The sequence below is a fragment of the Cyprinus carpio genome, chromosome A2, assembly GCF_018340385.1.
Source record: "Cyprinus carpio isolate SPL01 chromosome A2, ASM1834038v1, whole genome shotgun sequence".
In the NCBI taxonomy this organism is placed as follows: Eukaryota; Metazoa; Chordata; class Actinopteri; order Cypriniformes; family Cyprinidae; genus Cyprinus; species Cyprinus carpio.
The window spans coordinates 2,343,942-2,367,370 of record NC_056573.1 but is presented as its reverse complement, the minus strand read 5'-3'; the positions used below and the strand labels follow the sequence as shown (position 1 = coordinate 2,367,370).

At 37.6% G+C, this 23,429-nt stretch overlaps 2 protein-coding genes across 3 annotated transcripts; both read left to right on the top strand.

Moving 5' to 3' along the window:
- Positions 1 to 439: 439 nt before the first annotated feature.
- On the top strand, positions 440 to 11,062 carry dusp22b (dual specificity phosphatase 22b). Of its 2 annotated transcripts, XM_019122639.2 has the most exons (7): positions 440 to 577; positions 1,884 to 1,917; positions 2,008 to 2,090; positions 3,493 to 3,542; positions 8,987 to 9,061; positions 9,596 to 9,767; positions 10,695 to 11,062. In XM_019122639.2, exons 1-7 carry the CDS (start codon positions 557 to 559, stop codon positions 10,818 to 10,820), a joined length of 561 nt encoding a protein of 186 aa, XP_018978184.1. In that variant the 5' UTR covers positions 440 to 556; the 3' UTR covers positions 10,821 to 11,062. The 2 variants fall into 2 exon arrangements, with proteins under 2 accessions (XP_018978184.1, XP_018978190.1); XM_019122645.2 differs by lacking the exon at positions 8,987 to 9,061.
- A 733-nt stretch (positions 11,063 to 11,795) lies between these two features.
- On the top strand, positions 11,796 to 22,317 carry LOC109109550 (interferon regulatory factor 4-like). Its single transcript, XM_019122664.2, has 9 exons — positions 11,796 to 12,527; positions 12,886 to 13,085; positions 13,996 to 14,182; positions 15,169 to 15,260; positions 16,260 to 16,416; positions 17,646 to 17,747; positions 18,227 to 18,622; positions 20,568 to 20,680; positions 21,264 to 22,317. Exons 2-9 carry the CDS (start codon positions 12,888 to 12,890, stop codon positions 21,402 to 21,404), a joined length of 1,386 nt encoding a protein of 461 aa, XP_018978209.1. The 5' UTR covers positions 11,796 to 12,527; positions 12,886 to 12,887; the 3' UTR covers positions 21,405 to 22,317.
- Positions 22,318 to 23,429: the final 1,112 nt, after the last annotated feature.

Sequence of the window (23,429 nt, the reverse complement as noted above, 5' to 3'; positions counted from 1 at the left end):
TGAATAAATGGACACGAATTATACATTTAAATTGGATTGTAAATTTAAATTTTACTGGCTTACATGCAGAAGCAGCACAGAAACATGAAATAAAAAACCTTTACAATGGGATTTATACCGATTTTATAATAGTTTATTAATTTAATATTTAATTATATTCAATTATAATTAAATAAATGTTATAAATAATAATAATTGATCTCTGTCGTATCCATGTTTAAATATAATATCTTTATTCATTTATTTGTCCATTTTGGAGAAAAGGATCATCGAAGTGACGCAAACCTTTTTGCCTGTGCATTTTTTAAATTACTAGTTATTAATTTTAATCTGAGCTACAGATATGTCCTGTTAGAATGTGAAAACTAGTAGTTGTTTAATAAATCATTAGTATCTTGTGTATTTTATGAAGGAGTGTTCTGTGTGTGTGTAAGTGTGTACTGCGCCTTTAAGAGAGGCTCGTGAAGGAACTCGACACGACTACAGTTCGCTGCGAGCGCTAACAGCAGCGATACAAGCGGACTCCTCAAACACTAGTCACTGCGAACAGTGTGGCATGGGAAACGGGATTAATAAGGTAGATGGGCATGACTTCCCTCTTCTCCTTCTGTAGCTTCGAGAGGGAATGTAATCTTGATGTTGGAGATGCTGGTTAAGGAAAGCGTCAGTGTTGCTCATGTACTTATGCTATTGATTTCAGCAATAACGAAACTTAAGCGCGCCGGCTGGAACGATCCCTAAAATCATGAGTATTCTTCGATTACGATAAAACGGATGAAAAAAAAATAATAATAAAAAGAAAAGAATCCCATTGATTTACAGTGAAGGAGGGACTCGAGACATTTCTAAAGAACATCATAATAGTTCGACTAAGTTGATTTGGGCCAGAAGCAACAACACAGGAGCATGAAAGCCTTAGCAACTGCATAGCAATACCCTAGCAACCACACAGTAACACGGTAACAATTGCTCACAGCAACATGACCACATAAAAACACCTTAGTAATGTATTTGAGGTTGATTCTTTCATCAGGTTTGTAGAAATGTAGCACTGCATCAGTGTCTCAGCAATGGATGCTCTGCAGTGAATGGGTGCCGTCAGAATGAGAGTCCAAACAGCTGATAAAAACATCACAATAATCCACAGCACTCCAGTCCATCAGTTAACATCTGGAGAAGATAAAAGATGAAACACATCCAGCATTAAGACGATTTTAACTTCAAACCATTGCTTCCGACTAAAATGCGAGTCCTTCACAATGGGAACTTTATGTATTTTGACACTGATTTCAGAAGAACTTTTTAATTCAAAAATAATTCATTTCAAACTGGGTTGGAAAATGTAACAGAATAAAAGAAGAATCAATAAATAATATATAATTTACTGCCATTGTGTGAATAATATGTAATCATGTAATCCATAAAAAAAGTAACTTATCTGATTACAAGCAGTGCAAAATGCAATATACTCTAATCATGAGTGCTTAATTTTTAAATCTGATAACATAATCACTCACAACCCAGCACTGCTAGAAAGAGATCTTCAAAAGCGGGAAAGGTAACACACCAAAATATCAAACCACTGGTTTGGCCGAGAAATGCAATAAGTGGGAAAGGTGAAATGCTAGAATGTGATCTTCAAAAGCGGGAAAGGCAGTGTGGCAAAACCACTGGTTTGGCCGAGAAATGCAATACAATAAAAAAATACAAAAACACAATTCAAGCTGACTCTTGTCCCAGTGTTGTTTTATTGTTCACTTGTTTAACAGCTGTTTTAACCAGTTGTTTGGAAGAGAAATACAGAAACACAGTTGTGGATTTTAGGAAAACTGAGTGATGTGAAGTTGTATTTTGACTGAACAAACCTGCTTGTGTCGTTCCAGGTTCTGCCAGACCTGTACTTAGGTAATATCAAAGGTAAGAATGGACAAGGCTAGAATCCACAACACCATTTTAATAAAGTGCATGGTTAGGAAAGATGATGAACGTGTGGATTTGTTCTTCCAGATGCCAGAGACAAGGAGCAATTAGCCAGAAACAACATCACACACATCCTCTCCATCCATGACACCGCTGCGCCCATTTTACAGGTACTCCGACTCTTTAGTTCACGTCTTTAAAGTACAGTGAGGTTTTTCTGTACTGATGCACACATATGATGATCACACTGTACCTACAGACCTACATGCACGTTTACATTTTATCTTCAAGACTGTTCAACTTAACTTCAAAGCCTAACATAATACAAAACCCAGTGAGACAGTAATTTGCTACATTTCTACAGTAATACCACACTGAAAAATATTCCAAATTTAAATAATGAAATAATATCAAAACAACTAGTCTTTCAATTTCATTACCATCTATACAAACTGTACTGTAATGTAAACATGGAGCATGGTAAATAAAGAAGTAAACTACTCGCACATTGTTTTGCAAGTTACACTGTCGACACCGTGACAGACACACAGACACTTTCTGTTCAGTGAACTGTTTTGCTGCATTTTAGGGTTTGGCTTCAGTTCTGTGTTGATGAATCAAGCAGCAGAAAAAGTCTTAATTATCATTTTAAGATGTCTTAAATTTGGGTGACGATAAAACAAGAACCTCAGTACATCCTGATGTGATTATTAAACTTCAAGAACGTATGATTTAATTAAATAAAATTCAAAACACAGAGCCGTTTTGGATTTTACAGGCTCACCGTTTCAGAGCAGTTCTCAGTCCATGAATACTGTGCTTTTATGTCAATAGATTATTGAATTATGCCAGTGTTTACTTTATGGTGATTATATTTTAATATATTGTAGATGGTTGTAATTGTGCATATTTTGTCTCCCTCATCTGTTTGAATGAGCAGCTAGAAGTAGTAAAGCATATACCTTTCAAAATAAAAGTCCCGGTGTACTTTGGGCTTGTTTATAATTAAATGCTCCACATTATGCATAAAGTCTTTTTTTTTTTTTTTTGCAAATTATTTTTTATAGTCCCCTTCACAGAATGCAAGGACTAAAAAAAATATTTTACATGCAATATATAGATATTACAACAATGACACTGTTTTGCATTTTAATGCACTGCAGCCTGTTCAATCTAGATCTAATGCAGGTCTTAAAAACTCTTGTATTTGATTCAGAAAATTCTGCAGAGACCCTAAAGCAGATTTTCTCATCGAAGGGCTTCTTTTACAGGAAAACGAGCCCTTCTGCACAAATTTACTTCTGCTGAATGCTTTGTGCTTTTCAGAGACCTGTGAAGACGTGAGAGTAAAACAATGAAATATATTGCATTTATGCATGCTATTTTTTGAGTTTATTATGAAATGAACGCTCAGCAGAAATAAAACATGGTGTGCATGTGCAACAAAGAGGTCTTGACATGACATGAAACAACAGGTTTACCCTCTAGGTCTTACTTTTTTCTCTATCATTATTTAGCAGCTGATATTGAGGCGTATTAAAGCACATCTCTGTCTTTCCTCTGTCTCTTTAGGAGATGACTTATCTTTGTATCCCTGCAGCAGATTCTCCCACACAAAACCTGTGAGTAGGCATGCATTTCTGACGGACTCGTTCTCTAATTGCTCTGTATGAACTCTCTTGGCCGCCAGTGGGCAGTGCGAGTCACTGTAACCACTTGAAGATGTAAATGCTTTTTATAAACAAACGCTTTATAAGTTCTGCATTCACACGTGCTGTTCCCTCTTGTCTTTTCCTCTGTCTTCTCTAACACTAACGCTGTGATGTTAGTTTTTCATGCTATATCAAACTAGTTACACCCTTGAGCATGCATGCATTCAAAAACACACTCACACACACACACAAGACCCGCACCTACGCACACTTCCTCTTGTGGCCCTCTTGGTGCAGGAAGGAAGTCATGAGCTGGGTTCTGCAGTGATGCCTTGGTCTCACTACATCTTTATTTTTATCCCCCCTTTACCATCAGTCCTCTTGTCACCCTTACGAGCATGCGAAACCCGGCCATGCGTAATGTGAAACTGACCCTCTTTAACCAAACTGGACCAACCCAGCCCTTTCTCATCCTGGTCCTGTCAAAAGGATGGATGTTCTGGGGGAAATGCCGCAGTATCTGCCGTGGTCTTGTTGTCTCATTGCATGCTTAAAAGAAACCACAGTCAGATTTCTGGATTTCTTGCCACTATCTGGACAGTTTCAAACCAAAAAAAAAATCTGTATTTTTTTTTCTTGCAAGGAGAATATGCAGATAGAAAGGCGAAAATGTTTTATTTCTTGGAACAATTTTAATTTTGGTATGGATGTATTCTTGCACACACACAAGCCATTAGGTTTCATTGTCAGTGATTAGTAGCACACGTTATTTCCCCAGTTATGGAAAACATGTAAATATCAGGGGATTTTATAATTGTTATTTTAAAATCTGTAAAAGTCCTAGAAATATCTATAGTGAATCTACACTCTTAAAAATACAGGTACCAAAGGGTTTTTTTTTTTTTCAGCGACGCCATCGAAGAACCATTCTGGGTTCATCAAACAACCTTTCAGTTCTTAAAAGATCCATTATTTATTAGTGTGAAGTAGAGGTCTTCTCAGGTCCTAAAATCTTTTATTTTTTTAAAAGTAAAAAAAAAAAAAAAAAAAAAGAAATTCTCTGCACGAACACACCATAATAAAGCGAGTGGATCTCATATCTGTAAGATGGATTTCTTGGCTAGGTTACAAACATTTGTTCTTCTTCTATGTGCGTTTCTCAAAAATGCACGTGCAAGTATGCGCTGAAGTGCTGAAACGTCAATCATTCATCACTCAGTAATGATCACTGTAACCTCATTACATCCTGTGACTTCTGGCATAGTGTTTTTTACCTGACCAGATGAATAAAGAATCTGGGTCTTATCAGGTCCATTTAGAAAAAGCACATTTGTTTTAAATTACCCCGAGATCCTAGGCCACTGGTGCTGACCCGACCCGTGTCCGATGAACTCGTCGAAGCTTTGGACCCAAACACCCTCAGGTTTCTGGATCCAAGTGGACCTGCGAAGGCCTCACATTTGAAGAACATTTTAATGGTCTTAAGAACCTTTTTCTACAATAAATAAAATTTTGTGGTTCCATGGATGTTAACAGTTCCTCATAGAACCATTAATGTTAATAAAGGGTGTAGATGGTTTTTTTTTTTTTTTTAATTTTCTAGTTTCTCTTTGCTCTAAAATATCTTTGTGAGTGTAGAGTTGAACTTGTCCATCAGTCTGTTTGTTGGACTCATTTGGGCACTAAAAAGTATAACTTTTTCAATCTATAAATTCAAATGAATGATTCCCTACATCCAAATGAAAATCTGCAGTGTCTGTACAATGATAAAAAAAAAAGCTCTTCAAAAAGTATTGGAATTTCAGTGGGATTTTATTTTATTATTTATTTTATACTAATTGCAGGGAAAATCTGTGCAACCTGGGAACAATAGTTTTAGACCATTCCTTACCAATCTTTATCAGCTTCAGCCACTATGGCTGTCCTCTGATCGTTTGCACTTGTTTCTTGTTAATCAGTGAATCCTTGTGTTTCCCTCGTTCTTGGTCAGAGATGAGGGAGAAAATGATCCAAATGTAGCGTTTAATAATATTTTCACAAAAGCGCAAGAAACTAGGAAACATTACATCTACAGGAGGACAAACCTGACAAAAAACAAGGAGATCACAAGGGCTGTATTTACACACAAAGGTTATCATTTACTTACCCTCATGTCATTCCAACCAAACATAAATGAAGATAATTTTTGCTCATCTATTGAAAGTCAACGCAACCAAAATGTTCATGTTTCAAAAAGTACAAAAATACATTGTAAAAGTAATCCGTATTAATCAAGCAACTTAATCCCAGCCTTCTGAAGAGACACAATCACTTCATATAATGAACCGATTTACCTTTATAAACTAAAAAAAAAGAGTCCACCAAACAAGAGACCAGAACCATTACAGTTCAGTTGCTCCGATCATTCAAAGGCCTTGAAGTGATAGAAACTCATGTGTTTTTTATGAACTGAGAAATCAAAATTCCCTTGATCTTTTGACATCCTGTACATTTCAGAACTCAAAACTTTCTCGTTAGTCTAAAAAAGCTTATATTGAAGCCAATCTGCTAAAATGACAGCTTGTGGAATGTGTCACTTTATGATGTAAAAGTGTGGCTAAACTCCGCCTCCACAGAAGAAGATCAACGCCTGCTTCTACATCACTGCCTGTTTAGCCCCACCCACCGAGTATACAACACTGCCCGTTTAGCTCCGCCCACCTATTCTACATCACTTCCATTTAGCCCCGCCCATCGATTCTACATCACTGCCTGTTTAGCTCCGCCCACCAATTCTACAGCACTTCCCTTTAGCTCCGCCTACCGATTCTACAGCACTGCCCGTTTAGCCCCGCCCACCGATTCTATATCACTTCCCATTTAGCTCCGCCCACCGATTCTAAAGCACTGCATGTTTAGCCCTGCCCACCAATTCTCACATGTAGTGTAAATTACGAGAGAGGCAAACACAGGTCTACGCAGAAACCAAATGATAAAGATGCTCAGAAGACAACAAAACGCTGTGCAGTGCCGAGCATTGGAAAAACAGTCTTTGCATTGCAGTCTTTGTGAGGAACTGTTTTTAATACATGCTCACTATTGGTTGGTCTGTTATTACAGAGCGTTTGATTGGTACTGAGTATTTATGGGCTTTTAACTGAAACCACCACAGCGTCCATCTATGAAGGATGTAGACTGTCAAACAAACACAACTGTTAGCCAATCACAGCAGTGGGTGTTTACTTCTGAGTCTACAATCACGCCTTATTCAAACAGAGCGTTCTGATGAGGGGTTAAAACAGGACAGAAAATAGCCTGTTACTTCTAAATCATGATGTGTTTTTGGTGTTAAAATCTTGATAACATTATAAGTGGACCTCAGAGAACAGTACAAAATAACAAAATTGCGTAACTTTAATTTTTGAGCTTTTACTTGTTAATAATTATTGCTAATTAATAATTGTATTTTATAATAATTGTGTTTTAATGCTGTTTCATACTGGCTCTGCTTGAAAACCTTCTGAAATATTTTAAGCATTTCAATACAAGCTCCAGTATCAGCATCAAGCCTAAATAAAATTTTGACAGGAACTGCAAAGGCAGTAAATACTGAAGTTGTAAAAGCTATGTTTGTAGAGCGAGCGGCTGCTGTGAGTAATCTGCATCTGGAAAACATCATGTACACAGGATGTCTCGTAATTCTCTGTTTACTGCTATGGTTACGACCTTCCCACCGCTGGAGGAACATCACTGTCGGCGTCATAGTCTGAATGAAAACCTCTATGGAATCTAGATGAAACATAAACTGTACTACAGTGGCCCCCCAAATTTTTTTTGCACAATTAACAGGATATTTAACCCCAAAATGGATATTCTGTCATCATTTTTTCATCCTCATGTTGTTCCAATCCTGTGTGATTTTTTTTTCTTTTATGTGGAACACAAAAGGAGATGAGTTGTTTTAGAACTCATTGACATTCACATTAAAAATAAAAACATTAAAAGCATTTGATAACAAGATATTAAAACTAATGACATTCATACATTAACCCTTGTACAAAATCGAGTTGTTGTAAAAACTTGTTAAAGTAGGATTTAGTTTTATTTAACTAGGATTTTATTTTTATTATTATTTCTCATTTAGGGTTATGAACAAGACTGCAGAGTTTTGAAACTCTGAGGTGTTGTGGGATGTGTGTATGTGCATGCAAAATGTTTATTAAGATTATAATGTTGGCGAGTCAGTTTGACCTGCAATTTTATGGTTAACGGCAGCTGCACAGACTTTTTTTTCTTGGAATACATTGTTAGCTTCTCAGCTATTATGCATTCAATTATGCATTTGGCAGATGCTTTAATGCATACATTTTTATGAGAATCAAAATCAGAAAGAGCTTTATTGCCAGGTATGTTTACACATACGAGGAATTTGTTTAGGTGACAGAAGCTACCACAGCACAAGCAGATTACGGTGACAAGACACAGATAGTACAAATAAATAATATACAAAAATAGACAATATGGTATTTGTGTGTGAAGGTATAATATGTACAAAAGCAAGGAAATGCGAATAAGAAGCATGGTGTGTTAAATAAATAGTTGTATAAATAGTGTTGTGTATTGAAGTCCACGATCATCTCCACTGTTTTGAGCGTGTTGAGCTCCAGGTTGTTAAGACTGCACCAGACAGCCAGCTCTTTAACCTCCTGTCCGTAAGCAGACTCGTCTCCGTTCTGGATTAGGTTGATGACTGTAGTGTTGTCTGTAAACTTCAGGAGCTTGACAGAGGGGTGAGTAGAGGTGCAGTCGTTGGTGTACAGGGAAAAGAGCAGTGGGGAGAGGACATATCCCTGGGGGGCGCCAGTGCTGTTGGTGCAGGTGTTGGATTTGAATTGACCAATTCTCACTAGCTGTTGTCTATCTGTCAGAAAGCTGGTGATCCACTGACAGATAGAGCTAGGAACAGAGAGCTGGGTCAGTTTGGTCTGGAGGAGTGTTGGGATGATGGGCTTGAAGGGTGAACTGAAGTCCACAAACAGGATCCTCACATAAGTCCCTGTTTTGTCCAGATGTTGTAGGATGTAATGCAGTCCTTTGTTGACTGCATCATCCACGGACCTGTTTGCTTGGTAAGAAAACTGCAGGGGGTCCAGTGATGTCCTTCAGATAAGCCAACACCAGTCTTTCAACGACTTCATGACCACAGATGTTAAAGCCACCGGTCTGTAGTCATTAAGTCCTGTGATTTTGGGTTTCTTTGGGATGGGGATGATGGTGGAGCATTTGAAGCAGGAAGGGACTTACGCACTGTTGAAGATCTGTGTGAAGATGGGGGCCAGCTGGTCAGCACAGGATTTCTTTGCAGCATCCTTCACATGGATTCTCTCTAAAGAATTGCATGAAGTTGACATAATCGGTCTCTTTCCCCTCTGCAGAATTCAGCATTTTAAGAAGAGCATTAAATTCATGCATGAGTCCCGACTGAAAGGCGAGGGCTGTCTGGTTCACTGGTAAGTGAAGGGTTTGTACTCTACGTCCTCCAGCTTTTGAATCAACACTGTAAATGAACCAATGTTGGGTATGCATATGATTGCATGCATGAATATATAGAGTCTACCTTAAGAGGAAGCAAAATGTGCACTCAACCCAGATACCAGCCCTAATCGAGCCCAGTGTGACCATGTGAATATCTGATAACTATGTGTCAAGGGGGGGTGGGGGGTGTTCTATTTTTGAACTTCCCAAAACAACAGTAAACACAAGCCTCTGTTTGATGTGAGACTATAACACCGCTGCGGGCAGAGCGGTTCATTCTCAAAAACATAATGAAGTCTGGAGTATTTCTCTGAAATCTCATGTTCTTCCCCCTGCGACTTCGAGTTGCATGACTAAGTTGAATGCTTAGGAGCTTGTTTTGATCACAAACCAACAGTATGAACAATCATAAGCAAACGCCTGTAATTATTCTAAAGGCAACCAAGCTGTTATGTTAAAATCACATTAGTAAATTTGCTGTATGTGACATTTAATCTGATGTTCTCCAGTCTGGCCGGCGTGTCGCGTAGCGTGACGCTGGTGGTGGCGTACGTCATGACCGTCACGACTCTGGGGTGGCAGGAGGCTCTGGCTGCGGTGAAGGTGGCCAGACCGTGTGCTTCACCCAACGTGGGCTTCCAGAACCAGCTGCAGGAGTTTGAGACCAGCCAGCTACAGCAGGTGATTCCTCCACCGTTTATGATTAAATTATTGTGGCAGTATCTTCACAAACTTCTGATTAACCCTGTGATGCCTGATATATCAAACAATAGTCATTTTTTAAATTGGAACAGTTTATTGAACCTTTAGACAAAATATTGTCATATTTGATCCACAAGGCTTTTCTGGCTCATATAGTTATTCAGAGACTCAAACTGAGCAAAAATATGATTTTGATTTTGTTGATGTTATTTTTTTTATAAAATTCTGATGCTTGTAATGTAAATCAATGAGATCTTTATAACAGTAGAGCAGATACTGACATAAAATGATGTAAAAATCAGTCGCCGCTTTATATCTCCAGTAATGTGTCTCAGTAAGATGAGATGTAAATGATCCAAACATATAATGCAGTGAATGAGAGATGAAGAAATAAAGGCTCCTCAGAAGATGTGAGATGTTCTGGAGGCTTGTGAAGATCATTCCTCCGCTGAGGAACAGTGAAAGTAAAGCTTCTGGAAACAAACGCTCCTCAAAAGATCCTGAGGATCAGATTTGAGACTCTAAAACTTGATTGATGGAGAATCAAGTAAAGCTGAGCTGCTTCAGTCCAGTAAGAGTTCATCTGGAGATATTACTGCAGTTATTCTGACCTTTACTCGATCAAAATCACTCAAGATTTGACACGAGCTGAAGCTGGATGCTTGTACAATTACACTAGAAGAGCTCTGACTGGAAAAAACACTCTAAACTATCAGTCAGAGACAGAGAGGCATGCAGGAGATCGCGTGTGAAACAGGTCTTTAAACAAGTTTAATCATGTTGATAAATTAGAGGCCTTAAAATGTGTATCAAATAGGATACAGTAGGCTTTATAGGGTTAATATGTTTTTGTAAATGCGTGATCCAGGTTAATTAATTCATTCATAATTGTGGATTTGTGTTCAGTTCAGAGAGTGGCTGAAGGAGGAGTATAAGGAAAACCCCTTTAATGACGAGGAGGACATTCGTAACTTACTGACACAGATTCCCAGCTCCTCCGCGCCCGAGGACCAGGACTTTGAGTACAACTGAGAGCTCGGACAGACCATTCCTGACGTGTCGTTATGACTGTCATCTGGGAATAGAAAGATAGTCATGCGACACGGTGAATGTGTTTGTTATGGCACAGCACTGTTTATTAACTTATGCACACTTTTTGTAAATAAGACATATTCAAGGTTTTAATGTTTACTACTGATGCGATGTTAAAGGGAAATTTGCATTTTGTTGTCCAGACTTTAGTTATATTATAAAAATTGATTTATACTACTATAGTCTCTGACTTTCTGCTTTTTCTTAAAGAAATAATCGAGATTAAATGATTATTGCATTCCACCCCCTTTCCAGCGGTGCGCCTCTGCTCCTCCATAAAAGCCCAGTTTCACGTGCAATTTAGTAAAATCATGTAACGTGACTTGCAAAATGGGGTGTGCTTGATTTTTTCATGTTTTAAAAGCATGAAAGAGCACTTGCGCTGTTCCTCAGGAGGATTTCTGTCCTCCCGACTGAAGGACTTTTGTAGCTTTAATAAGAAACAAATGAAGTTTAATTCTTACAGTGAAGACTATGCTGTTTGATTTTACATTGAATTATTGTATTATTTGAATTATTAAATTTCTGTAATAGGCTTTTCTATTGTATTTGACTGTTTAAATATTTTCAATAATTTTCTGCGAATTCTTTTTTTTTTTTACTAATATTACAGTAGTTACCCTAATATTCTGCTGTGGTATTGAGAATTGTGAAATTTCTCTAAATCTCTACATGTCTCTAAAATGTACATAAATGTCTTATGAATATATATATATACACACACACACACACACACACACACACACACACACACACACACACACACACACACACACACACACACATATTGAAGTCAATGGCTACCAGCAAATGTTTGGTTACCAACATTCTTCAAAATATGTTCTTTTGTGTTCAACAGCAAAGAGAAACACATACATATTTGAAACAACCTGAGGATGAGTAAATGACAGAAATTTGATGTTTGGGTAAAAATATCCCTTTAGCACTTGTTGGATCAGCCGAGGACCTGTTTTAATGTGAATGCAACATAAAGAAAGAACGGAAATGTTTATTTTGAAAAATAAGATAATATGGTAATTTCACTGTTAATCCTCGGTCGGACAGCAGGGAGCAGCAAATTCAACACTGCTGAACCTGAAACAGATTGGTAACAGATTTAAAGTTACTTGATATCAAATACTTGACGAGTTCATATTTAAGCAATTTGCGTATATTCTTTTTGGGGTTAAACGGACCCCGAGAAGCTCTGTGGAGTATCAAAACACGTAAGACACAACGACTCTGACACTGGCCCCTTCTGATGGGAATAAGTGAGTGACCCCCGTGCGGTTCTGTGAATTTCCTCAAAGCAAACAAACCTACTTCAACAAACATCAAACACCAGGATAACGGTGATGACGAGCGCCGGGAGATTTTCTGGCATATTTTATCGACAGATATTTGTTCCACCGTGTGTGTGTTTGCGTCTCGCAGGGATTTCCCGTATGCTGGATGTTTATTCTTGCGGTTCTGCCGCGTTTCTCTGAAGTCTTCAGCTCTTAATGGTGCTGGAGAAAGACGCTTCCTCGTAACGCTCCACCCATCTCTCCACCTAACGCGCATTATTTAAGAATAGAAACACCTTCCTCTGACATGACTTGAGAAGTCGGCTTTGAAAGAGAAGTCAAGTTGTCTGCATTCACAAAGGTAAGACTTGAGAGCCTTGATCTGTGTGACAATCAACTGAGCTGAATATGACTTGATTTAAACAGACTGTTAAAGAAAATAAGCTATTATAAGCATGCAGCTGATTTATTAAAATGCTTATGCTTATACCCTGGCTACTCATTGTTCCTTTACAAAAAGTGGCTGTTAATAAACTCCATTTAATTTGCATGTAAAGCTTCATTCTTTGAGCGCATACTTTTCATGCAACAATTTCTGTCTTTTGAGAACACGTTCTAAATGTGTGTATTAATGCGGAATATGCATGCATGAACTCATCTGAATCACTCTTCTGCTCACTGCATGTGCACCTGCTCTCGCATGCCTCCTTCCCTCACAGACATGAACTTAGATGGGGACAGCAGCATGTCAGTCAGTTGTGGGAATGGCAAACTTAGGCAGTGGCTCATCGATCAGATTGACAGCGGGGAGTATCAAGGCTTGGTTTGGGAAAATGACGAGAAAACCATTTTCAGGATTCCCTGGAAGCACGCGGGGAAACAGGACTACAACCGCGACGAGGACGCGGCGCTCTTCAAGGTGACTGAAGGTGGACCTCTGGTGACTCTCTCAATGATGGAGTGTCTTTAGACGTGTATAGTGGCCCCAGAAAGCATTAGGACTCTTAAACTGTCGTGTTATCAAACCAAGTGCCTTTATTTAAATACACACAGCACGGTTTTCAAGCTAGACTTCTGACGAAACTGATCAAACAATAGATGTAGTGTTGAAAATGAAGCCAGAAGTGGTCGCAAAACATTAATGGATAATGCCATAGTTATTGTACTGAACCACACTTGTGGCTTCTCTGTCGGACACCTGTGTGAACTTGACTTCATCCACTTAAAGTCGCCGAAATGCCAACTGATTCAGAGTAAAACGATAAAGAAAAGCGCTGTTTGTTCCGAGAAAAACTTGTTTGCAGCCACGTGGTTTGATATTTTGTTATCTGATGCGATTACATTCATGCACCTCTTAAGTGGCTTAAGTTTCCAAATACGTTTTGGGGCAACTGGTATTAATTTATATGCATTATTATTATTAAAGTTAATACATTAAGGCACATTTTTCATATACTGTATGATAATTATTAGGAGTAATTTCCTATTAGAGAAAATGCATTAGTGTTGTGCTGAGCTGAAAAAGACCATTGCATGTTAATAGATTGGCATTCTGTTGTTGTAGAAACAAAAGCAATGAGATTTCAGTCAATCAAATACATCAAACAGTATTTTATTGATTACATAACAGCACACTTATTAACAATAATCATATTTTTATCATTAAGAATCATAGTGCGCATCCATGTTGACATTCTTTAACTATGTTATGCATTGGTATATGCCTGTATTCTGAGTTTCATACCTGTTGGCAGAAGTGAGCGTGTTCTTCTGCTTCCTCGCTCACTCTTCTTCTCTTCTCATCTTCACGCTGGCATTGTGGTTTGTAGGCTTGGGCCCTGTTCAAAGGCAAGTACAGAGAAGGCTTGGACAAACCAGACCCTCCAACGTGGAAGACGAGGCTCCGCTGTGCCCTGAACAAGAGCAATGACTTTGATGAACTGGTGGAGAGAAGCCAGCTGGACATCTCAGATCCTTACAAGGTCTACAGGATAATACCAGAAGGAGCCAAGAGAGGTAACTTCCATTTTTGGAAATGCATTAAAACATGCATCAGTGGAAGGTCTTTTGGACCTGTGAATTGGTTACCTTCTAATCCACAAATATACATTTGGTAGGAAGTCACACCTTGAAAGGGTGCAGTTTTTGCTCTAGGTTTGATGCATTGCATCATTCCAGCTTTTACTGAAAAGTAAGCGCACAAAAGATCAGTGAACAGAGCTAATTTGCTACACAACGGTGGAGGCATGCTATGCATTCACATTAAATATTGTTACTTGCCCTCAGTGTGTAGCAGGAAGCTAAGAGGAAGCCACTACATGTGCTAAAATCCCTCAAGCTTTTTATAGAGAGCTTCGGTTACCAAGTGCACAGCAGTAAAGCGACACAAATCACCCATCAGACCTTGCATAAGACGAGCTTGTGCTTCGAGATGCTGGGCCAAGGCCATGAAGACCTCTGGTGTGACCCTAAAGCGTTCAAGAGTTTCAGTAATTTCATAAAGATGACATGAATAACAGTTTCACACCTTAATATAGTTGCTGTTATTTGTGCTTGTGAACTACCTGTGAAGTGGAGGCAAGAACTGAACTGTGATGAGTGCAAACGAAATGTTGTCTTTTTATAGACACTAAAATGTACAGAAAATCAAATGCTTTCAAGAATGGCAATGTCCTCTGATAGCAGTAGCAAATAGCTAATCGAGACTGTGGTGGAAACTATTTTGTTGGCTATTTACAAAAAAAATGATGAACTGTTCGATATGTCCAGCCTCAGCTTCTTTTAACAAAATAAATACATCAGCAAAGGTGCACTCGTCAAGTCTGAGAAAAGTCTTAAACTTAAACTTTAAATACAATTATCAATTATTGGCTACAATTGTCATAAACCAAATGCTCAAATAGTGTGGATATTTATTTAATTTTTTTGCATGCTTTGCAGCCAGAGATTCTTGTGAAGCAAATATGTATATGAATGGTATGAATAGATTTTTTGTGTTTTAGGCTCTAAGTCCAGCAGTATGGATGACACCGCGGCACACGTGACACCTATTAGTTATCCCATGCATTCCACATATCCTGCTCTACAGCCTCAGGTGAGATGTGTTACCTTTGCGCTGTCACATTATTATTATTATTATTATTATTATTATTATTATTTTTAATTTTTTATTTTTTTTACAAAATATAAATTTCCATGGGAGACGTCCAATTAGCATTGCATTTCTATCTAGTACTTGTTCCTAGCAGATGCTTTTTAATGTGACAGTGTTATTGTAGTATCAAGATATTTTTAATTAGTTTTTATTTTGATATTTTCTGTTATCATTTTTATTTTGGTTAAAGTTTTTGTAATGTTGTGTGTTTTTATTGTTTTTATTAGGTTTTTTATATGCCAATATAGACCCCCCCCCCCCCCCCCCCCGTTTTACTATATAAATACTATTTTAAAGTTAAGCAAGTAATATATCTAGTGCATCAAAAGAAATATGTGTGTGTGTTTGTTTGTTTGTTTGTTTGTTTACATTTAAATAACATATATATATATATATATATATATATATATATATATATATATATAGCAGTGTTATTTTAGTTATTTTCTTTTAATTATCTATGATTAATTTTTTTATATATTTTTTTGTTTTCTTTTTTTAGTTAAGTTAAAGTTTTAGTAATTGTTGTGTATTAATTTTTATTGCGTTTTAGTTATAGTTATTTAAGTGCATCAAGTTAAAAAAAACGAAAATGAGTAATTTTGCCCTCTCAACCAGCTGAGATAAAGTTTTACTTTAATGAAAGTTCTTAAAATATAAATGTTATTTTAGTTGTAGTTTATTTAACTTTACTAAAAGTGCACAATGAGCCGGGCTGATAGATCAGCTAGTGCAGGCTGGTTTATTGCTGATCTGGTGAACCAGCACAGTCTTATGAAACCTGACTGGTGAAGCAGGTTAACCAAGTGAATCTTGTTGGTTACGCTAGTTAAGAACTCTAGTGGGCCCATGCTGGTGAGCAGAGCGCTCTTCTTCTTCTCCTCTGGAAGGTCAGTGATGAAGTCCAGTCTCAGAAACCCGTCCGTTGTCTCTGTGCAGATGCCGGGATACATGCTGCCCCAGGAGAGACGTGACTGGAGGGAATACAGCGGCGATCAGCCTCATCCTCAAGCTCCGCACGCTGAGTTACCGTACGGCCAGTGTCCGTATCCACCCACGCGCTCCTTAGCCTGGCACCCATCGGCCTGTGACAACGGTACACACTTCAGTGTCCAGTTCTGAGTGCATGACATTACATTCATAGTTCTCACATTTGTCAAACAACCACGTATCCAGTGCAGTGTTGGGGAAAGTTACTTTTAAAAGTAATGCATTACAGTATTACGTAACTCCATTCTAATTGTGTTACTTAGTTACTTTTTAAGGAAAGCAATGCATTATGTTACTTTTGTGTTACTTTTTATCACCTGGGCTGGACTTGCTTGTTTGTTTTTAATAACAAAAACCCAAATGTTATATATTTGGCAACTGTAAAGGACCTTTCACACTGAAAGTGAAATGAATGAGCCTCAGGCTGAAGGAAGTGCGTCTGGCTCTGAACTTACTCCTGATTTCTCTCAACACGGGACAGGACGGGTGTCACGGGAGAACAAAGTAACTTAAGTAACCCAAAACGATTACTGGCCATAATTAAAGGTTGGGTTCCATATTTAACATATTATTTTCAGAGAAGCTAGAGTTATTCTTGGTCATAGATGCTCTCACTTATTGCTGTAAGAGCGTTTATCAAAGGCGAGCAACATAAGCTGACTTTAAACAAAAAGAGGAAATCCTTCATTTATGGCACAGCCGTCTGTATTTATGCTTGTTTATTAATGGCACTTCTCACTCTGTAAAACAGCAAACTCAAGGGGTGCCAATGAATATGAGTCACAGAACATACTTTGTTCTGCTGACATTTAGTCCCTTTATTAACTTTCGCTAAATATAAGTAAACACTAAATAGCCGTTTGCTGTAGATCTTTTGAAAAGCGCAACTTAAAACTTAAATGAGTCTTTGGTTCTTGAGACCAATCGAAGTTGACGCAAGCAGTGGGTCTCAAAATACAGTCTTTTTCCAGATCCGGCTCTCGCTCATTGTTTATGGGGTTAATTGTACTAAATTAAACAACACAACATCCAAATCACAGTCATTACAGTAAGTTAGGCTTTCATTTTGTTGCTGACTTTACCACCTTAAAAATGGCCTCTGATTTTAAAATGAATGTAGCAAAAGCTTTCTACCTGGGTTTCTGGGTTAGACCTTGGTCTGGATTTAGGCCTGAAGTGGTCTGGTCTCAGCAGGTCCAGTCGTGGTCTGGGTCTGGTCTCGATTCTGACTCTTGCAATGATAGAAGTACTTTATTTTACTCTATGCCCCTTTGTCACATTGTATTTTTGATTTTGCTGGTAGTAAAATGATTTGAATGCATCTACCCTTTCCAGGATATCAGATATCTGGCTCCTTCTACACATATTCACCTACAGAAACCCATCCAGTGGCAATGGACCCCAATATAAGATCAGCCGAAGCCATGGCCATTTCAGGTACATGAACATGGCTGCCAGTGTTATATTAGCACCGCCGAGATACTATCATCATTTTTATTCAGATTTTCTTTTTAGTTAGTTTTAGTTATTTTCTTGTCTGTTTTTGTCTAATTTATTTTTAAATGGGCCTATTCAGTACTGTATTCAGTAATATAGAACAGTGTATTGAACATCAACATTTAATTTGAATGTAACCCTCTGCCTTTAAATACTTTGTTAAATAACCATTTTTTAAATTATTTATTTAATAGAATGAGACGAGCAGTTTCATGTCTATCCTTGTGTTATTCAACTGTAATTAGTAATACAGCACTTTTTAGAGAGTACAGTAATCTATTAACACTGTTGAAGATGTAATGGATTACTTTTTTAGAGTGAAAACCCAACACTGCTATTGAAACCACGCTGGTATTGTGTCATCAAGTTTTGCTAAAAATGATATTCTGAAATCCTGTTTTCTGTTCTTTGGTGCACAGACTGCCGCCTGCACGTCTCTCTGTACTATCGCGAGTCTCTGGTGAAGGAGGTGACCACCAGCAGTCCCGAAGGCTGTCGAATCTCCTCCTCTTCGACTCCAGGATCTCCTTCGTCTCCCTCGTCTCCGTGTCCGGAGGAGCGGCTGTATGGCGGGGCCGAGCCCGTGCTCTTTCCCTTCCCGTACCCTCAGTCGCAGCGGCGCGGGGCCGAGAAGCTGCCCAACATCCTGGAGCGGGGCGTGCTGCTGTGGCTGGCTCCGGACGGGCTTTACGCCAAGCGCCTGTGCCAGGGGAGGGTGTACTGGGAAGGTCCGCTGGCGCCGTACGCAGACAAACCCAACAAGCTGGAGAAAGAGCAGACCTGCAAGCTGATGGACACGCAGCAGTTCCTCTCAGGTTAGAGATTCGAGGGACTAGGACGTGCTGATTTACAGCCTCTGGCTTGAATTCGTGGTAGATTTTGAAGGTCACATGACTGTAGATCCAACATGATTGAAGTCCGTTTAATTAACTTAATTAGAACTTTTGGACAGAATCATGGGGTATTCCCATACAGCATAATTTTTATTTTTATTTTTTATTTTTATACATTTCAAAATATACAAAAAAGGCCTGCAAAAATATATGTTGTAATATATTTCAGAATATATTGAAGTAAATATATTTTCTACCAGTATATTTTTTTAAAATATATTTTAAAAATATATACATTTTTTGAAAGCATTTCAAAATGAAGTTTGTCCTCCATATATTTCAATACAAGAAAATTAGTGCAGTCAAAAATGATTAATCGCGATTAATCGCATCCAAGATAAAAGTTTTTGTTCACATAATATATGTGCATGCACTGTGTATATTTATTATGTATATATAAATACATACAGATACATGCATACATTTAAGAAAAATATGCTATGTTTATATATTAAATATATTTAGATATAAATTATATGAATATAAATATTTACATGTAAATATTTTCAAAATATATACTGTATGTGTGTGTATTAATAAATATACACAGAAACACACATATATTATGTGAACAAAAACTTTTATTTTAGATGCAATTAATCGTGTTTAATAGTTTTTTTGTTTTAGATGAATTTAATTGATATTTTTCATTTTTGAGGAATATTTTTAATATAATTGATTTTTGTTAACATATAAAACATTTTAGGAAAATTCAGCACTTTACAAAAAACAAAAACAACAAATATATATATATAAAAAACTTTATTAATCTAATTTTGATATAGGCTAATTCCATCCACATTTGCATGAATTTTGAAATATGTTTTGGTATATGAATGTTCAAATATTTTAAATGTCAGAAATATGTTTAATTGAGCTTCACATGTAGTTTTTGTCCTATAAGTTTTGGGTTGGAGATGACTGAGATGAATTTCAGTGTAAATGGGATTCATGCACGAGTCATGTTTATCTTTGTAAATTGTTGATAAAACTATTCTTATCTAAGCTGACACAACCGTTTAATCAAGAGCTAATATGTGAATGATTCACAGTCTCTGTGATTTGATGCACTCGATGAATACACTTTATCAGCTGTAGACACACTATAGAAGTGTTCTGTGTTCAGGGAAAGGCCTGTCATTTCACCTGTGAGCACATGAAAGCGTGTTCATTAAGCTGTGTGTGTGGTTGGCCACATGTCATGATTAGCTCTGTCTCTAATGTCACACGTCTCACTTGTGTTTGACACTGTGGGATTTTCCAGCGAGCTCCTGACCCTCTGATCACACACATGAACACACTCTCCAGCCGTCTGCACCTGCTAAAGTTCATTTGCATTTCAGCTCTTTGGTAGTCATCAGTTTATGAGGGGTCTTGTGTTCACATTATTGCTCATCGGGTGTTTTTTTGTCTTTGATGGGAAGAGTAATGACCGTAAAGAATGGGGTTTGACATTTAAACCCATCAGCGATTTTAAACACTTTTGCACCACTTCATTTTTAGAATTATGAATCAAATATAAATCTGCCAGTGCTATTATAGAAATAACATCCAACACAAATGCAAATCTCATTCTCAGTACTGTAGTTTGAAGAATTATGATCTGTGTGTAATACAAGTGCATTGTATTTAATGCAAAAGCATTTATGCGTCATGATTGTTGTAGGTGTACTGCCTACTGAATTCATACTACATGCAAACATTTATTGTCATAGTAAAATTATAATGAGAACCATTCATAAATAATTACAAAAAGTAAATGCATTGAGAATTTGTTGAGGAAAAAAACAAAAAGTGATGCAAAATGATCCTAAAAGGCTTAATTTCCTTCATGCAGAATGTTAATGTATTTTTAATCTCTCTGTAGAATTGCAGGGCTTCATTCACCACGGCCGTCCCATGCCACGCTCTCAGGTGGTGCTGTGTTTCGGAGACGAGTTTCCAGACCCTCAACGGCAGAGCAAAATGATCACAGCTCAGGTAAAAGTTTGACACCATTTCTATCATTTAACATTACTGTACTAGCATGAACTCAGTGTTTCTATTTTCAGATGCGCATCACATATGTGACCCTGGACCACAAAACCAGTCTTAAGTGTCAATTTTTCTACATCATCTGAAAGCTGAATAAATAATCTCTCCATTGATGTATGGTTTGTGAGGAGGACAATATTTGTCTGAGATACAACTATTTGAAAATCTGGAATCTGAGGGTGCAAAAAAATCTAAATATTGAGAAAATCATCTTTAAAGTTGTTCAAATGAAGATCTTAGCAATGCATATTACTAATCAAAAATTAAGTTTTGATATATTTACGGTAGGAAATTTACTAAATATCTTCATGGAACATGATCTTTACTTAATATCCTAATGATTTTTGCCATAGAATAAAAAACTATAATTTAGACCCATACAATGTATTTTTGGCTATTGCTACAAATATACCCCAGAGACTTACGACTGGTTTTGTGCTGCAGGGTCTCATATAGTGGGCTGTTCAGTGCAGTTCACCATCAGGGGAATGTGAGTGGCGTGTCTCATCGTGTTTGTCTGCTTTCGCAGGTGGAACCCATGTTTGCCCGGCAGCTCCTGTATTTTGCAGGCCAGACCAACGGGCACTACTTGCGCGGATATGAGCTTCAGAGTCAAGGTGCTTTACCTGTAGAAGAGTATCATAGAAGCATCCAGAACTTGCAGGAGTAACAGCCTTCAGGTGAAACCAGCTGAGATACTGCGAAGCCCAGCCGCTCGTACAGACAGAGGAGACTAACGAAAGCCAATGGAGGATCCTTGACATCACAATGAAGACTTGAAATCGTATAGCGATTACCTGACCAAGTGCCCATTTTCACATCCCAAAAGCTACAAACATGCAAACCCAGCTCTTCAGACGCCACACAGTATTGGATGCAGTCATTTTCTATGAAATTGTTCAGAGTGTCAGGTGAATTATGTCTCATCAAGTTCAAAAGTTTGAGAGCACGTGGAAAAATGGTTGTTTATGGTTTTTTGTTTATGTCAGCTTCTTCGCTGCTGTCATGAAAGAAAAACACAAACCACATGCTAAAACATTGTCAGATTGAGTTCATTTCAATTCAGCGTTTCACTCAAATCATGCTGATAATATCATGTATAGTGATAAAGGATGCATTAAATTAGAAAAGAATGCAAAGTAGGACATTTCAGAAAGAAGCTAACCAAAAATAAAACTACAATCTAACTATTTTTCTCATAACATATAGTCATTGTTTGTTAGTGGGTCAGATATTTTTGATAAGTTGATGTATAGTTGCATAGATGTTCTTTTATCGGTCTGTACTGCTTCTGCTTTTCTAACACAATTCTCTGTTTTTCTTATTGTTTTTAACTCAGCGCCGTGTAAGTATTTATAATGCATGCATGTAGGTTTCTATATGCACAGCAGAATGTACTGTATAGCTGTATAGATATCTTGAATGTAATCAAAGTAATTATTTCTCTTAATGGCATCTGACAAGAAGTTATGTAATGCTAAATACTAAGAAACAGCTTGTGGTTGTGTGTGTGTGTGTGTGTGTGTGTGTGTGTGTGTGTGTGTGTGTGTGTGTGTGTGTGTGTGTGTGTGTGTGATTGTTATCTGCCTACAAGTAAAGATGTAAGTCACAAATTTAATCATGACAAAATCTGCATCTCCCCTATTTGTACATGTGTGAGTGTGTGTGTGTGAGTGAGTGTGTGTGTGTGTGTGTGTGTGTGTGTGTGTGTGTGTGTTCATGTTGTGTGTGTGTGTGTGTGTGTGTGTTTGTTTGTGTGTGTTAATGTGGTGTTTTATGTTGTGTCAATGAAAGAGGCATGAAGAGAAAGACTTTTTCAAATTTCTTGTTTCCCTCTCTGTCTCAGAACCATCTTTATTGTATTTTGTGTTGTTTTGTCTATTTTATTTCAAATCTGGGCTTTTTTTTTCTTAAGTCAATTAAAGATATTTTTGTATGATCCTGGTTTTGTCCTGTATATTGTTTGCTTCTGCTTGGCTTTCAGAGTTTTGCAGATTTTTATGTGCATTGATGGTTATCTTTGCGTGAATGGACTAATTCAGGAATATGACTAAATCAGCTTGCGTTCACTGGGTTAAAACAAGAAGTCATTTTGGCTCCATCAGTATCACCAAAAAAATGATGGGTTGTTTCAACCCAACCTTGGGTCAAATATGGACTAACCCAACTTTTGGGTTAAAAATTGAATGTAAAAATTTAACCCAACAGTTGGTTTAGTCCATATTTGACCCAAAGTTGAAACAACCCATCATTTTTTTTTTTTTTTTTTTTTTTGGAGTGTGGCACCAAAAAGAACTACGAAGCAGTTTTACTCAAAGTCTATTATTTAATACGGCCGTCAGCACATTCTCCATCAAGCGGAAGCGCTGAGACCTGTTTTCTGGGTTTGGTCAGGTGACGTTCGACATATACCCTACAGCTGCTCAACTTCTGGCTTCTGTTATGTCGAATAGTCAATTACAAGGGATTAATATGGCTGATAAACATTCTTATAAGACAATTAGCTGACGACACTACCCTGTGTTTTTAAAAAATGATTTACAGATTCCTATCGCTCTTGATCTTATTAATGTGTTCTCTAAAGCTTCTGGTCTATCTTTGAATTTAGATAAACGTGAGCTTCTTCTTATAAAGTCTTGTTCTGCCCCATTCTTATACAATAATCCTGGTTAGTCCCAAGTAGACTATTTAGATG

Excerpts from the sequence above, each read along its gene's own strand:
- LOC109109550 (XM_019122664.2), top strand. The coding sequence starts at position 12,888 with ATGAACTTAGATGGGGACAGCAGCATGTCAGTCAGTTGTGGGAATGGC. Across the intron at positions 14,183-15,168 it reads ACCAGAAGGAGCCAAGAGAG|GCTCTAAGTCCAGCAGTATG; the intron begins GTAACTTCCATT and ends TTTGTGTTTTAG. Across the intron at positions 20,681-21,263 it reads GCAAAATGATCACAGCTCAG|GTGGAACCCATGTTTGCCCG; the intron begins GTAAAAGTTTGA and ends CTGCTTTCGCAG.
- dusp22b (XM_019122639.2), top strand. The coding sequence starts at position 557 with ATGGGAAACGGGATTAATAAG. Across the intron at positions 2,091-3,492 it reads CCGCTGCGCCCATTTTACAG|GAGATGACTTATCTTTGTAT; the intron begins GTACTCCGACTC and ends CTGTCTCTTTAG. Across the intron at positions 9,062-9,595 it reads GAGGGCTGTCTGGTTCACTG|TCTGGCCGGCGTGTCGCGTA; the intron begins GTAAGTGAAGGG and ends GATGTTCTCCAG.